The 17,491-nt window shown below is 40.1% G+C and overlaps 1 protein-coding gene across 1 annotated transcript in view; it reads left to right on the top strand.

Moving 5' to 3' along the window:
• Positions 1 to 1,675: 1,675 nt before the first annotated feature.
• The window catches only part of dnm3b (dynamin 3b), a 28,637-nt gene continuing 12,821 nt past the window's right edge, over positions 1,676 to 17,491 (top strand). The window contains exons 1-13 of the mRNA XM_088014841.1: positions 1,676 to 2,089; positions 4,948 to 5,021; positions 5,285 to 5,434; positions 8,653 to 8,856; positions 10,558 to 10,656; positions 11,243 to 11,403; positions 11,751 to 11,893; positions 12,137 to 12,272; positions 13,718 to 13,785; positions 14,006 to 14,144; positions 14,300 to 14,386; positions 15,418 to 15,488; positions 15,634 to 15,688. Coding sequence (XP_087870967.1) covers positions 1,929 to 2,089; positions 4,948 to 5,021; positions 5,285 to 5,434; positions 8,653 to 8,856; positions 10,558 to 10,656; positions 11,243 to 11,403; positions 11,751 to 11,893; positions 12,137 to 12,272; positions 13,718 to 13,785; positions 14,006 to 14,144; positions 14,300 to 14,386; positions 15,418 to 15,488; positions 15,634 to 15,688 — 1,548 coding nt within the window. The 5' untranslated portion in view covers positions 1,676 to 1,928. The remainder of the gene's footprint in view (positions 2,090 to 4,947; positions 5,022 to 5,284; positions 5,435 to 8,652; positions 8,857 to 10,557; positions 10,657 to 11,242; positions 11,404 to 11,750; positions 11,894 to 12,136; positions 12,273 to 13,717; positions 13,786 to 14,005; positions 14,145 to 14,299; positions 14,387 to 15,417; positions 15,489 to 15,633; positions 15,689 to 17,491) is intronic.

Below are 17,491 nucleotides of genomic sequence, written 5' to 3'. Positions count from 1 at the left end.
TTCACTTTTCAAACTCAAAAATGTGCAAAATGTTTCTGGAAAAGATTAACCTCAATTTTTTTTTACTCACAAATCTTCGAATTTTGGTGCTCAGAAATTTCCTTGTTTTTCTAGAAAATTTCTAAGATCATTCTCAAAAATTCTGAGGTTTTTTTGTAGCGCAAATTTACTTACTTTTTTCGTCGACAAATGGTCCTAATACATCGTCCTAAATAACCAATAAGGACGTTGGTGGCGGAGACAAACAGTTGAATAGATCATTACCGCCATCTAGCGTTCACCACATCACGTTGCATCGACTCCAGAGGCCTGTCCATGATGACAAGGGCAAATTCAACACTAATGACATTTTGTGGCCTAGAAATGAATGAGCGACCCTAATAGCTTTGCTTTCTCTGCCCTCGGTGAATTTCAAGTCTGCTTTCAGCATCACAGCCAGAGGGCCTTTAGGAGCATATTAGACCTCTCCGTCAGATCAATGACAGATCTCATCTGTAGCCAAGAGAAGACACTTCCTCCAGCAGCAGGCATAGATGTTGGCCTGTGAGAGGTTAAGACAGCATCCATTCCGCATGACCGCCTCCACCAGCAGGAGCCTCGGACACTAATGGCAGTCTGGACCCAAATGTCACACTTTTGCTATGTTGAATCTGTCCTGAATCTCTCCTGCACTTGCGAGGCCATGTTTTCCACCTCCTTCCCATTTCTTTCTTAATTTTTTGTTTTTTTTTTTTTTTTTTTTTTTGCAACGTGCATAAAACATATCGATATGAAAGGATTTATATGAGTGATTTTTTTTTAACAACTGGTACTTTCTGCTCCCACTGCGGGGATCTGAAGAGGCGCATCCTCCTGTGCGTGTTGCAGCGATGCGCAGCCGTGCCGCATGACTCACGACGGGGGCAGGAGCGGCGAAGGGGATGTAAACAGGAGGCCGGACGCGCGAGGCCTAACCTGAACCTGCTCGACCAATGGGAAGCCGCGCTCCGCCGCATCGCTCGCAGATCCCTCTTCTCTCATTGGTCTTCCGTCGCGTCGATTGCAACTTCGCAGTCACACCGCAGAGAAGCGGGGAGAGAGACGAAGGCGATAGAGATAGAGAGAGAGGGAGAGAGAGAAAATATTATTATTAATCTGTCAAAGGCGAATTTCTGCTCGCGCTGACGTTCGACCACAGGTGCGCGGTTTACTTTGGACTGTGAGCCGACGGTGTACCGGCAGTAGGAGCGCGTGGCGCTTGTGTAACATCGCGGAGTGTCGACGCTCGTCTTCGGCCGCCTGGTCGTTTCAGCACCGGACAGCGACACACCGGCGAGCCGAGACGCGTAGAACCAGGAGGGGGGGAACCCTGAGGTTGAGCGAGCCTCCCCCTTCCACTACCCCCACAAACGACACAACAACACAGGTGAGCTTCACGCTAATAATGTCACGCGTTCATCTGACGCTATCTTTTTTTAATTCATTAAATGTCGCGCGACGTGTGCGCGTGCAGAAGGGCAGGTGGCCTCGGTGTTGTTTTATTTGATTTTGTATGCATTGTGAAGAAACTGAGCTCCGGTCGGTGAATGTCCTTGACAGCAAAAGGCTTTTCTGGACGTATGTGTGTTTGTGTTGGAGGGAGAGAAAGAAAGAAAAGAGAGAGGAACAAAAAACAGGTTGTGCTCCTGCGCAGTTTGTCTCTCTGTCCTTTTTCTGACTCGCCCTGTCTTGTTTCTGTCTCCACAGCCCGTCCGACCCTCGCTTGGCTCGAGGGTTGGGGGGGCGGCAATGCGCGGCTAGATGACTCCGCCACATCAACAAGCGCCACGGTAGTCCTGGACTAATAATACAGCAGCGCCACGTCCCCTCCTCTTCTTACTCCTCCTCCCCCCCCTCACCTCCCTTCTGTCTCCATTCGCTGATTCCAAGTCCTCCTGACTAAAGGCACCATGGGAAATCGTGGCATGGAGGATCTGATCCCGCTGGTCAACCGGTTGCAGGATGCCTTCAGCTCCATCGGCCAGGCCTGCAACCTGGACCTGCCGCAGATTGCGGTGGTCGGCGGGCAGAGCGCAGGCAAGAGCTCCGTGCTGGAGAACTTCGTCGGCAGGTAAAAATTGACCACCAGAAATAGGATAATCCCCTTCTCCCGTTTAACCTTGAGGATGACGTAAGAAGCCACGCAGTGCGCGAGGCTGTCTGCAGACCATCATTATCTGCCACTCAGTCAAGTCCCGTCCTTCAGTTTTTTCCAAACCATCCGCACTGGGTCACACACAGCCACAACTTTATGTGGGTTACAGCAGCACCTTTGGGGATTCTGGCCCAATAAGCATCCAGAGCCCGGTGTTGCGTGGCACCAATTCCAGTTCAAACACTGAAGAAAAAAAAACATAAAAAATTGAGATCCATCTTAAAAAATGGTTGAGTTAATTCATTACATGTAATCAAATTAAGTTTGCTAAACTTCACCTATGTTTGTTTAACATGACAACTTAATAAGCTTAGTATATTTACTATATAGTATATTTATAGTATATTTAAACTTAATTTGATTACTAGTAACACTTTTTTTTTAAAAAGTTGGATCACCTGTTTTCTGTTTTCAGCAAATTACCTGTTAGGAATCGTAGTTCAATATGAAGCAAATATTTCTGTAAATCAGTGTTGCCAATTCCTCTGTAAGGACGGCAGCAATTGTCTACATCATAAGTCACCAAGTTAAGTCACATGTTTTTGTGCTTTACATCATAAAAAAACCATCATACAGTCACTAATTGTGAGAAAGGGAATAAACATTTGTTTATTAAAATATTTGGGTATGTTTAAAGACATCAAGAAACAGTCAAAAGTATCTGATTACTTTGGATTTGAGTTGTTTTTTTTTTTTAAAGAAATGGTACTATCACATTAGTTGCTAAAGAGCTCTGAATATTTGCTGATAAAGTTGCTTTTAACGGGACAACACTACTCATTTTGTTATTTTACTAATTTGGTTTTATAGTCAGATTCAATACAGACACAGTACAGTGGAGAAAGACAAAATTATTGGCATTTATTTGTGGATTAGCTTCCACTTACACTGTCCATAAAATGCAACTTGTGACAAATTCTAACTTTTAACTAAGTTAGCAGTACATGTCAGGTCACTATGCATGTGTACTGAACAAAAATAGCATCATATATACCCGTGGGTATGCAGAACGTTTATATTCAGAACAAAAATACAGTGTTCTGTCGCATAACTTTAAAAAGTGACACCAGAACTCCTATAGTTATTGCAAAACTCTGCCGTTTAGGAACAACAGCAGAGTGTTCCCAAACGGCACACTCTGCCGTTTGGAGCCACTTTGGAGAAAGAAAGTTTACAGAGCCAAAACATAATGTCAACAAAGACATCTTTCAACAGCAATATGGTGCATACCCTGTTGTGCAACTGAATTACAGGGACTGTTTGAAGGGCGAATTACACCCTTAAAACAACAGCAAGTTAACATCATTGGTACTAGAGAAGAATTAGCTAAAGTGCAAATCCAGCTGCCTTAAACGTTCAACCAGTCCAAAAAACTGCACACCAGTAAAGAAGGCCAGGCCAGCAATGTTGTTATGGTGCATTCAAGTACTGAATGTCCAAACTGGAATGTTTGTGTATGTTATGTGCTTTACCATAATTCTAAATCTATGAATAGTTTCATAGATTTAGATCTATGAAACTACATGTAAGTGTCATAGGTCTAAATATGAAACTTTTGAACAAGTTGTTCAATTGTGTTTGAACAACTAACACAATTGACAATTCTTTAACACTCTGTTGGTGCTTCTGTGGTGGCCTTGAAAAGCAGCACAGTTCGCTTTACATGTCTCTGAGCCTTCAGAGACACGTAAAGATAATTACAAAATCAGCCTTTTATCACCTGAAGAGCATTTCTAGGATTAAAGGACTAATGTCACAGCTAGGTCTAGAGAACTTGTCTCTTTTCTGCCATAGAGCCACAGTTTCATGCATAGAAAGCTGGCTTCAGAAATGCTCTGCTGTGTGTAACCTTTTTAAAACACCACCCACATGCAGCAGCTCCCACTCTGGAATGCACAAATGAATATTCATGGTGTTGCTCTGGAATTTTGAGTTTAATCAAATAGGGGCTAATCAGGTGAACAGATGAAGTCACGCTTTAGCCCCTAACGCTTATATTCATATACATAACTCAGTCTTTCATAATTTGGTAAATAGTAGCATTATTTCCTGTTAGCTCTCAACAAAAACCCAACTCAAACCTGCAGTAACGTGGTTCGACATACCCAAATATTTCAGTGCACTGATTCAGTTGGGTGCATTGATTTAGTCGTCCTCCAGCCTTTCAGTGAGCGCCATGGTGCTGAGTAATGGTCCATCTGTCCACCTCTGGCTCTGCACTCTGCTGAGTGGACTCACAGAGGCCTCATCGTTTCTACAAGGCTTGTCCCATACGCCGTCCCTCTCAGGGAATATTTGTTGATAAGGTTTCCTGCAGCATGCCTTTAGCCTCAAAGGTATAGACACACACACACACACACACACACACACACACACACACACCCCCACACACACACACACACACGCAAGCATATTCATCACCTGTGTGCATAGCCCTCCAGAAAACATCGAAGTCACCGTTTTGCAAATGAGCGAGCGCCCCTGTCAGCTCTTCATCCGGACCTGCTGTTTATCGGGTCGGAATGTTCTGCTCCCTCGCTCAGAGAGACACCAGCTGAAAGCTGCAGGCTCCATTTTGAAATGGCTTCTGGTTTGAGCTGTTTTGAGCTCACTAACAGGATTTTTTTTTCTATTAAAGAAACGGCAAGGAAAACTCTGCTGCATTTGGCATGTTGTTAGAAAACAAGCAGCACAGTCCACAAACACTTATCACTGTGAGTTCACGATAGATGTGGCTTTAAAAGGACTTTTCTGATTTGTGTTTTCCTCTTTAGGGACTTTCTGCCCCGCGGTTCTGGTATCGTCACCCGCAGGCCTCTGGTTCTGCAGCTCATCAGTGCAAACGCTGGTGGGTTCCACACACATTTCACACACCCACGCCAAATAACAGACACATTTTGTCCGCTCACACACACATCCACACACGCACGCGCACACACACACACACGCATGCACACATGCACACACACAAAATCCTCCTTTCTTTCTAAATGATGCTGCTTTTTATTCCCTCCTCTGTCGGCATTTTGTTCCACTCAGTGCAACCATTACTAATCTTTGGTGCATGTTTTTCTGTTTTTCTTTCTTTTCTTTTTTTTCCCTTCCCCACAGAATGGGCTGAATTCCTCCACTGCAAGGGGAAAAAGTTCACCGACTTCGACGAGGTGCGCCAAGAGATTGAGGGCGAGACCGATCGGGTCACGGGGGCCAACAAAGGCATATCTCCCGTCCCCATCAACCTGCGGGTTTACTCCCCTCACGGTACGGATGAGATCGCGCCGCTTCTCTTCTTCTTAATGTCAACTTAGTGACAGACCGCTGAAACTCTTCTGGATCTAAACAGGGTGTGACAGGATGTGATTCACAGCGAAGGGCCGGTGGATGATGTTTATTAAAGCTATGTCAGTGGAAACAAAGACGAGGGCAATCTGTTCGATGGTGTACATTACATTTATAATCTGTATGAATAATAAAACAAATCACCTAAGGAGGTAGAACTACTTCAGATTCCAGATATTGGTAATGATGTCTTACTGTAGGGATTTGATCAGAACGAGGGTCTGTCCTGCTTTTTAAGTAATTACTTTATTTCAGTTGAATACAATAAGCTTTTTATATATAAATAAAATGGTCCATGTTATTTTTATTATAGTACTGTTTGAATTGATTTATGATTATATAAAAAATTACATCCATCTTCTTGCATGCTTATCCCTAGTGGGGTTGCAAGGCGTGCTGGTGACTACCTCTAGCGGTCAACGGGTGACGGGCAGGGTCACCCTGGACAGGTCACTAGTCCATCACAGTATATAAAAAATAAATTAACTTTTTTCTGTCAGGTAGCAGCTAAACTGCTAATTAAAATACAGCACATAGCTGGTACGTAGCTATGTATTTAGCATGCAGATTAGCAATAGGAATAAAATGCCATTACTGAACGCCAGATGGAGAAAAAGTGATTCCAATATAATAATAAACCAGCATTAGTGAGATAAATATTACGCTTTGGCTGAATTAGTAACAGATGGAGTTTGGGGAAAATTTATAGGAACAGCATAAAAGGGGCTAAAATGTTCTTCCTTCTGTGATGTACTCTTCAAATGTTGTGCAAAATGTAATTTACACAGTATTGAAAAATATTTTTCACAAAACATAAACTTTTATTTACCTTGATGTTTGTTATTATGAGATTTTCATACCATCTAATCACTAATGACTGTTTAAACTAGCTAGCAAAACTAGCATACTAGCTTGTAAAGATAGTTTTATGTTAAAGAGCAGAGAGGCTGTTTAACTTTGAACACAGTAGATGTATTATTACACTACTTCTTTAAAATGCTATAATAAGAAAATCAGACCAATATGTATTTCCTATGGTGAAATACAAGTGCTGTTTGCAAAGTTGCACAGTAGAAAATTAACAGCAATAATTTGGTTTATTTGGCTTGTTAAATTCATATTTTCACTATGTTATTCCTACATCTGTAAATGTTGCAGTTCTAAACTAAAATTTGATTTTCCATGTGTAATACCATTTAGTCTGAGTTATTCAGTGTTTATATATACACACACACACACACACATATATATATATAAAAAAAAAAAATTCCCCTCTCACCCTCCGTGGGTGGTCTCTTTCATCCTCTGAGCTCGGGTCCTCTACCAGAGGCCTGGGAGCTTGAGGGTTCTGCGCAGTATCTTGGCTGTGCCTAGAACTGCACATTTCTGGACTGAGATGTCTGATGTTGTTCCTGGGATCTGTTTGAGCCACTGCTCCAGTTTGGGGGTGACTGCCCCGAGGGCCCTGATGACCACAGGCACCACTGTGGTCTTCACCTTCCAGGCCTTCTCCAGTTCCTCTCTGAGGCCCTGGTATTTCTCCAGTTTCTCATGGAGAAATACCAGGGCCTCAGAGAGGAATATATATATATATATATATATATATATATATATATATATATATATATATATATATATATATATATATATATATATATATATATATATTAGAGGTGTGCCGATCGATCGGTCACCGATCATAATCGGGCCGATTTTCGTGAAAAAGTGCATGATCGGTGATCGGCGATCATTGTCTCTTTTACCGATACCGATCACCTACTTCTCATTTCGCAGCCTGCCTGTGCAGCTGGTCTCCTCTTTCCTTCACTCTGCGCAAACGCGCAACAACAAATCTTAAGCGATGTGCAACTATAACGCACTGAGTGAATGGGGAAGTTTGCTGCGTGTTGCTGCGGAAAATTGAAGCACGTCAAAATGCATCAACACAACGAAGCTAATACGACATAAAAACAGTGCCATACTTGACGGAGTTTGGCTACATCGAGGCTCACTGCAGTAAAAAAGACAAACGGAGGATCAGATAGCAGGTAAAGCAGCGCACAGCTACAAACACTCACCCGGATTAGCATGACGGTCAGAAAGCTAAACAAATAACCTGGAAAATTATTTAAGTCTTCGAGCTGCGATGTAAGACGCTGGCTCTGCTCTCGATGTTGAACCGCTGCTACGCTACAGGTAGTAATATTTCACAGACTGAGCGCCGCTTCTGCTCCACCTGGTGGTGACTCTCACACCGAACCTCTGCTTAAAGCTGCAGCATCTAACTTAAAAAAACAAACATTTTACATACGTATTAAAACTTTCGCTGTCCTAACATGAGACAGATAATCTCTGAAAAAATAATTGATCTCCTCCCTGATCTGCATAATTACTCCGCTCAGTCAGAAACAGCCAATCAGAGCTAGCAGTAATCAGCTAGCCGCCATGCTATCAGGAAGTTTTCATTCAGTAACTCTGGATTGTTTATTGTAATGGAACCTGTTTTTGCCTTTGAATGTTAAGTTTTATACTTGAATTTTTTTGGCAATGTTGAGAGGTTTTATTTTGGCTCATTGCATTATTTAGCCTCTTCAGAGCCTTCATATGTTATCAGTCTGTTAACGATAGTATTATCAATAGCAGTACAATTTGCACAATGCCTGTTTTGTTTAGTTTTCTTCTTGAAAAAAGTTATTAAAAACAAGTTTTTGTCTAAATTAAGGTGAATTCATGGTTCCTTTTTCCACATAATGTAACCGGTAGTGTTTATGATAAAAAAAATAAATAAAATAATAATAATAATTATGTGATCGGTATCGGTGATCGGTATCGGTGTATCGGCCCTCATGGGTGATCGGTATCGGTATCGGCAGGAAAAAACCTGATCGGCACATCCCTAATATATATATATATATATATATATACACACACACACACACACACACACGTATATATATATATATATATATATTTTTTTTTTTTTTTTTTTTTTTGTTTTGTTATTTTTTTGTCATTTCACGCTAGTTTGGTGCTCTGGGGGCCCCCTAGTGGTGCGGAGGCCCCAAGCAGCCACTTATCTCGCATTCCCTTGGTCCGGCTCTGGAATACGTTTCATTTATTGCATTCCTGTGTCTCCGCAGTGCTGAATCTGACCCTCATCGACCTGCCGGGAATCACCAAGGTGCCAGTTGGAGACCAGCCTGCGGACATTGAGCAGCAGATCAGGGACATGATCATGCAGTTCATCAGCAGAGAGAGCTGCCTGATCCTGGCCGTCACCCCGGCAAACACCGACCTGGCCAACTCCGACGCCCTCAAACTGGCAAAGGACGTCGATCCCCAGGGTAAGGCGAGGAGGCTGCAGCGTTAGATGCCGAAAGAAATCAAAGCTGAAAGACGTGACCTTGTGTTTGTTGGCTCGGATAAAAGCTCAACAGGGAATCTCTGTTAGCTGTGAGATGCTGTTCGTTGACTTGTGCTTTGACCTCTCTAAATGTGGCGGCGTCACCTCCCTGCAGGGATCAATCAAGTGTCAGATTATTATTAGAAACAGGAGTGTTGAGAGAGGAGAGACATAAAAGATTAAGAATTAAGTGTAAAAAAAGAGAGTAGGATCAAAATAATAGTACTGAAAAAGGGAAATGAATAAAAACAGGGATCAAAGGGGAACTGGGGTGAAAATATATATTTGATGTCTCACAAATGAAAGAATATAGGGCTGGGAATATCCTTTAAAAGCCTCTCAGCTCCATTAAACGCAACCTGAAACTGTAGTAAACAGGCAGGAGGTCTTCTATTAGCCTAACAGTGAAATACTGCCAGGTTTTTATTGGCTGCTCAGATCACCAGACATGGGCTTGTTGGCCAGATTGGTCCATGTTTAGCTTGTTGCTGCAGAAAAACAGACATCAGGTTCTATTAGCCAGAAGTAAAGACAGCCGTTTTGTTCTTCTTCTTATTATTTATTTTTTTTGTTGCTCTTTTTAATCAAAACAATCAATATCCATGTTTCTAAACAATTAAAGTAGACTTACATGTTGGATTTTTCTTTTTCTAGAATACTTTATTTTTTATTTTTCAAGATACAATACAACAATTATTAACTGTGACAAGATAAAAATCAGCTCAGGAACAAGAACAATAACACCTGAGTAGTCATTTGCCTCTAAAATACATTTATTTCAGGGGCTCCTGACTTTTTGTGTTTTTATTTAAAAAAAAACAAAAAGGGTGGGAGAGAGGGTAATCATTATGAATTAATTAAGAATATATAGTACATGTTGGATTTTAAGTGAGGCAGTTTAAATTATTAAACTGTTGAAAAAAATACATGGTTCATAAATAAAATCTGGAAAGTGTGGCTTGCTTTTGTATTCAGCCTGACTGAGTCAGTACTTTGTTAAACGGCCTCAACGATCGTGAATCAACACATTAAAAAACTGAATTTTTTGCCCATTATTGTTAGCAAAACAGCTAAAGTTTAGTCAAATGTAATAAATGACTCTTAAGATTAGTTTTCAAGTCTTGCTTAACATTTTCAATTCTATTCAGGTCTAGACTTTGAAAGTTCCCGTTCCACTGGTAGATTATTTTTCTCATTTCTCTCATAACCAGACATTTTTTCCATGTTAGAAGTGAAATAATTTGCCAGAGAAACTATTACTTTTTCATCAATATTGAGGAATTATTGACTTAAGTTACTTGTAAGCCAATTTTATATTATTTCAAGTGTACTAAGACATTTGCACTAAAAACTAGACCAAAATTACTTGATAAAATGTTGTGTTTTTACAGCATATCTGAATCAAGGGACTGAACACCAATGCAAGCCACACTTTTGTGGTTTGTAAAACATTTACAAATCCATATGTCCTTTTGCTTCCTTGACAAAATGATGCACTACTTTGTGCGAGACTGTCACAATAAATACCAGTTCAACAAAATTGAGTCTATAGTTGGAATTCGATAAAATGTAGAAATGTTCAGTGTACTGTATGTATTATGCTTTATGTTTTTCCTCGCTTCACTCCTTTTGCTGTATCAAGGTTTAAGGACCATTGGAGTGATCACCAAACTGGATCTGATGGATGAGGGAACAGACGCCCGAGACGTTCTGGAGAACAAACTGCTGCCACTACGAAGAGGTGCCTATTTTTATTCAGAATTAGACATTTTCTACTACAGATGCACTGATTTGATATTAATATCTGTATTGGTCACAATATTGGTAAAAATTCTAGATCGGATATCGGTGGCAATGTTCCCAATTCATAAGCTCAGATCTATTCAGTCTAATTCTACGCTTTGTGCTCTGAGTGACATCACGCTTTATTATTTATTTTACATTATATTTACAATTCCAATTTGTATTTTCTGAACCATTGGAAAGAAGGTTTACTGCTGTTTATTTTTTGTGAGTTTCTGTATTTTCTTATTTATTTTACATTGGTCTACTCCTAATTCCATTGACTGTACAAATGAATGTTTGTGAAGCTTGTGAAGATACTGGTGTATTTAAGTGTGTTCAGTTATCAAATAAATTTGCAATTCAGTCCCTTTTGAAAAACAGAAACATTTCAAGTCAATTCAGCCGATAGTAAACCTCAGATATAGGCATCAGGAGTGAAAAGGTGGATTGGTGCATCCCTACTTTCTACTGTCATTGTTTAGTTCATTTATCAGGCTGGATTCATTAGAATATTTCTCTCACGTCTCTCTGTGTTATTCCAGGGTACATTGGTGTGGTGAACCGCAGTCAGAAGGACATTGATGGCAAGAAGGACATTAAGGCGGCTTTGGAGGCTGAGAGGAAGTTCTTCCTGTCCCACCCCGGTTACAGGCACATAGCCGACAAAATGGGCACCCCTCGCCTGCAGCAAGTGCTCAACCAGGTGATGATGGATTTACCCTCTATGCTCTCCCACTGTGCTCTTTACATAATTAATAAGAGGGTGGCCTACTTTTTTTTGGGGGGGGGGGGGGTTCTTTTTGCTTCCATCACTCTCCACCTTCCATCCTGCCCAGCTCTAAATAATTAATGATTTCACAGAATTCCAGATTTTCTCTGGATTGTTTTTGGATGAATATCAGAATCTTATTTCATTACAGTGAATTACGTAATACGATACAATTAAGATTAAAAAAAAAAAAAAAAAGATTCCAGGTAGTCAAACCACACATTTCATTTTATTCTGTATTTGATTTTAACTCGCGTCTTGTTGGATTTGCGTCTCCTCAGCAACTGACCAACCACATTCGGGACACCCTGCCAGCTTTCCGCAGCAAGCTGCAGGCCCAGCTGTTGGCTCTAGACAAGGAGGCGGAGGAATACCGGGGATACCGGCCCGATGACCCGTCTCGCAAAACCAAGCAGCTGTTGCAGTCAGTACCGCTTCTTTTCCCACAGCCGAAGCAACATGAGACGTTGTTGACTAAAGACCATGTGAAAGGAATTTCTCTCCTCTTTTTGTTTGCTGTCTTTTGTTAGTTCAAATTTTTTTAGTTGCCAGAAATCAGAGCTTGCTTTAATTAGCTGATATATGGTTGCTGTTATTGTTTTTTTTGTTGTCGTTTTTGCACATTTGTTGCATTTCAGGATGTTTTTGCACATTTGTTGCGTTTCAGGATGGTGCAACAGTTCTCTGTTGATTTTGAGAAGAGGATTGAAGGCTCGGGGGATCAGGTGGACACGGTGGAGCTGTCTGGTGGAGCGAAAATCAATCGCATCTTTCATGAGCGCTTCCCTTTTGAACTCGTCAAGGTGAACTGCTGAGTATTAAATCTGAAAAAAATAGGATAAACACAGTTGTTTGCAACCCTGGTAAAGGTGGGCAAAAAGCTTTAAAATACACTAAATGAAACTTTAATTGCAGCAGTATGATCTCACTGTTATAAAACAGGATCTGTATTGAAGAAATAAAATTGGACAATCCTTATTAAATTTTTCATCACGCGCAGTAGCTGAGTTTCAATTGCAAATGTTTGCAAAACTTTGTCGATGTTCTGCTAATGTAGAAAAAACACATTTTTGTGATTGCTGTTTCCAATGAATAAGAAACGCAATTAAAATCACACGTGAATAAGTTTGTTCATGCAGTAACCCGTTAAGTAACACACCGCTGACATCCTCCTACCACTTCCTGTCGTTTCCTTCATCACTTTTGCCAGTAGAAACTTCTGATTGTTGATCAATTGACTCGTGTGATACAAAAAAATGTGTTTTCGTCGCAGTTTTGAGAAAAATATTAATTTCGATACAACTGAAAAACCACCTCATCCTACCGCAAAAACTTTGTATCAAAAAATTTGGGTTTTTTTTTGTTTTTTTTTTCTTTTTTTTAATTGGCATCTTTCTGTTGAGTAAAAATGTATTTTCAGAATTCCAGTTTGCGCAATTATATGTTCAGTGGGAATGCAGCCAGGGAGCAGACTGGGAAACGGGAGGGAAAAAATGACAAAGCTCACCATTAGGGGATTGCAACAGAGACTGGCATCTTGGGGTAAGCCAGTCTCCATAACAACCATGAGATCTTGTCTCCATGACAAATAGTGATCCATCCGTCCAGCTCCTGAAAATGTTGAGGGCAGCACCACTGATAAATATACTTAACATGGGATTTATCTCCCGCTGAATAAAATGACTCAAACTATAGGTAAGATTTAAAACATCTGAAGTTATGGTACAGCAATGAAATATCGATGTATTTTTTTTTTCATTACTGCAAAGAAAACATGTTTAAAACATCTGAAATTATGTTCCTTAAAAAAATACTCAATGATTCAGAAATAATTTGCGGTTTCATTTTTCTTTGCAAATCTAATAAATATATTTCTGAAATAATGTCACTGCAATAAAATATGTATTTGTATTTTAGGCCTTTTTACACATCTTTACCAGAGGGCAAAGAAACGTGGCGGATGCTGCATATAATCCCAAAGTTTGAGCCTCTAAAGATTCACTTTCTTTAAAAATAGACGAGTTAGTATGATTTGCTGCAGTTTTATTTCCTAGCGCTAACTCTGTTTTTTGTTTTTAGAAAACAGTTTTTTTTCCTAAGAAAAGATGTTCCACATTGTTCTCTATTCTGTAGCTAAGTATAAAATATTTAAGTGTTTCAGTTTTTGAGATAATCTCTTCATTAGCTGATCATGTAAACTATTTTAAAGGAAGTGTGTGTTTTTTTTAACTCTTGTTTTCTGCTTCAGATGGAGTGTGATGACAAGGAGATGCGGCGTGAGATCAGCTACGCCATCAAGAACATTCATGGTATCAGGTAGGGGTTTCTGTATTTTATTTATTTATTTGAATTATCTCCCATAGTATCAAATGTGCCGCATGTCCATCAGTCATGGGGAGCAACCTTCTGCTTGTTAGCAACACAAAATGTTGAAAACCTTTGCTGTAAAAGCTTCTACCTACCCTGTGTGGGATAATTCATATGCAAATGCTAAACTGCACAACAACCAGTCAAATCATTTCTTTTCTTTCTCCAGAACTGGGCTTTTCACCCCTGATATGGCGTTTGAGGCTATAGTGAAGAAGCAGGTTGTGAAGCTGAAGGAGCCATGCATCAAATGTGTGGACATGGTCATCCAAGAGCTGATCAACACTGTGCGCCAGTGCTCCAACAAGGTATCCTCCTCCCCGCTACTCATGGCGATTATGGAGCTGCTATGACATGCTCACTTTAGTTAATCATAAAGCAGCATCTGAAAATACCAGCTTCCATAATAACGTTTGACGTTTCCTATCTGTGGATGCTGACATGCTGCATGTTTTGTTTCCAGCTGGAATGCTTCCCGAGGCTCCGCGAGGAAACCGAGAGGATCGTCACCTCACACATCCGGGACAGGGAGAGTCGCGCCAAGGACCAGGTATAGACGGCTCTGTGTTCAGGCTATGCTTATCACATTAGTTCTAATTACTATTACAAATGATAAGGAAGTTCAGATCTGTAGTTCTCCTTTTACTTCTTAAAAACAAAACTCACTCAAAGGTACAGCAAGAGGTTAATATCTGACCAATTACGTTTTAGGTGAGGTTATTTTAGGTTAGCTTAGCTTAGCAGAAAAATATCCCCATTGTGTATTGCTGTTTTAAGTCTTGAGGAGGCATGTAGCAGAACAAAAGTCTCACAGAATAACCTGGAGTTATTTATGAGAAAATAAAAAAATGTATTACAATGTATTTTATTGCTATTTTTAAATGAAAAGAATTGATTTAATGTATGGATTATTTCAGGTGTTTATTTGATTTTAAACACATTTTTGTCTTCTAAAAAGCTTTTATGATTACTGTAGTTGAAATTTTAGCACAATATTAGCTAAAAAAAATTAGTTGTGTTCAAAAACTTAATGATTTTGATATAAACCTGGGGTGTCCAAAGTGTGACCAGGGGCCATTTGTGGCCTCTGACTTCAGTTCAAGAACCATACAAATTTGGCCCTTCAGCTCAGGTGTTTGACTTACATGGAGCCTTTCTATTTTTAATTAGGACAGAATTATTTCAGACAAAGTAAAATCTTCTCACAATAAGAAGTATTGACGACAACATCAATTATTTGTCTTTAAATAAACACATTTTTTACATTATCGTACAAAGACTGTAACTTTTACTCAAATCAAACTTTGCTGCACCCAGATCTGCTTTTAGTTAATTGAATAAATGTGGCTAAATACAGCAAGCATTTTCCAAGAAATAGTGACCTAAATCCTGATTTTGTTGATTAGAACTGACTGAATTGTTTTCAGTCTTTTTTTCCCATTTGATACCAAGAAAGTTTGCAAAATGACTTTCAATAAGGCAATCTTGCAGAACCCTTTTTTAATCACAGTGCTACTCTACGCTCCCTTCCCATCTTCCTCCAGCCGTTTCTCATAATAAATATCTTGTGTGTCCTTTCAGGTTCTGCTGCTGATTGATCTGCAGCTCTCCTACATAAACACCAATCATGAGGATTTCATTGGCTTTGCTAGGTGAACATGAAACCATCTCACTTCAGTTCAACATGCTAACTTTTTGTCTTTTTAACAAAGTTTGCTGTCACTCTTTCCCACCTACTTTTTTCTTATTTTTCCGATGTTCCGTCTCTGCGTCCGTGTTGCTGTTACCGTGGTGCAGTGCTCAGCAGAGGAGCAGTCAGACTAATAAGAGCCAGAGCTCAGCAGGAAATCAGGTGAGCCTGTTCTCCGTTTCCTGTCAAAATACAAATGGTGGCACATGAGATCGAAAGTGCTGTTCGCATCGACACGAATCAGAGACGGCACAGAAAAATGGAAACCACCGAGCTCAACGCATTTACAAAACCCTCTTCTTTGTTTAAGTTAATCCTTGCATTGGATGAAATTTATGATTTATTCAATTCACTGCTATAGTTTCTACAATAAAATATCATTCATATTTGTAATTATTTATCCCCCATGCTTTTATTTAACAGCTGAGAGTGGATGTTTCTCACACATTTTGTTTTCCCGTGGTTTTCTCAAGAGAGATTTCTCCATCTTAAGAAAATCATTGAGATATTAATTAATTATCTCTACAAAATTGTTGGAAAATGAATTTATTATCTCAAGAAAACCACCGGGAAAAAGTGTAAGCGAGAAAGGTTCATTCTCAGCTTCCATACTTTAATGTTTCAGTTAGTCACCAAGTTTTGAACAGTAGCGATGCACCAAGAAATCAGTTTATGACTTTAATCATTTTATCTGGGCTTTAAAACAATAGTGGATTCTTGTTGAACTGTAGAGCTGTGTAATGCATACTGCTCTCTCTTCCTCTCTCTGCTGATGTAGCTAATGTTGGTCAAAGGCCTCAAACAGCCCCAGTTATAATAAATGAAATAATTAAACACTTTTTTTCACTCCCATATTTTGTGGGACACAGTTAGTATATTTTTAAATGATTTTAACACAACCTGGAGGATTTAACTGTATTTGTGCATTTTCTATGATACAGAAGGACAGCAACGTACATATGGAAAAATAATTGTTTTATTCTAACATTCCATTGTTATATCAGTTCAATTTATCCACAAGATATATTTTCAAAAAAGTTAGTTCTTGAAAGAAATTAACTATAATCATAACCGGCAGATCAGAGCTTTTAAAAATAAATCCAAGTGGATTCTGTGATCGGTGCATCTCTATTGAAAGAAGCTTTTTTTTCCTTTGTTTAGTATCAGTTTTTCCCCACCATCATGCCTGGTGTTGTTGAGACGTTTCCCTTTGTTTGAACCCTTCCTGTGTCATAAAGGTGCCACCTTGCATTTCATCCCCACCCCTTAGTGAGAATCTCAGCTGCCCTCTCGAGGGCGTCTGTCGGTGAGTATCGCTCATCTGTGGGTCGTGGTTTGCAATATCGCCTGTACCTGCTGCAGTTCTGCTTCTCGTCAGCGTGTGGTGCTCTCCAGCACCGCTGCCATTTTCCTCCGTAACGCGCCACAGAGATGCTAACTGACCGGTGTGGGGCTGAAACTTTTTCTTTACTAAAAAAAGTTGCTGCTCTAGTTTTGCTTACTTTTTTTCTCTCCTAACACCAGTTCCACCTCTATTTTCATCTCTTCCCATTTATCTTCAGCATTTGGAGCCACGAGAAAGAGATTTTATAAAGATGTGGGTAACCTCTTTAGTCAGTCTTAGGGAGTGCAAGCCTGACAGTAATCTAACCCAGTAATCCCTTGGCACCGGACCTGTATGGTACTGTTTGTGTCAGGGTTAATACACTCAACACTGATGACACACACACACACGCTTTATCTCTGGTAGAAGATAAAGCCTCTAACCAGCGTCTAGCTGTGAGCGCGGCTGCACTGAATGAGTCACAGTCACACACCTCGGTTAACCTTCGCACACGTTTTGTCTCGCCGCCTTTGCTCAGATTACATGATCAAAGGGTAACCAGTTGAATGTTTCTGACTAACATAAAGCTTCTACGGTGAGGATCTTTTTACCGCTCACACCTCGGCTGTGCCCTCTCCCTG

The sequence above is a fragment of the Poecilia mexicana genome, unplaced genomic scaffold (assembly GCF_051168715.1).
Source record: "Poecilia mexicana isolate PSO_F unplaced genomic scaffold, ASM5116871v1 scaffold_17, whole genome shotgun sequence".
Taxonomy (NCBI): Eukaryota; Metazoa; Chordata; class Actinopteri; order Cyprinodontiformes; family Poeciliidae; genus Poecilia; species Poecilia mexicana.
Note: the sequence above shows the minus strand (reverse complement) of the source record. Positions and strands in the feature narration are given on the sequence as shown.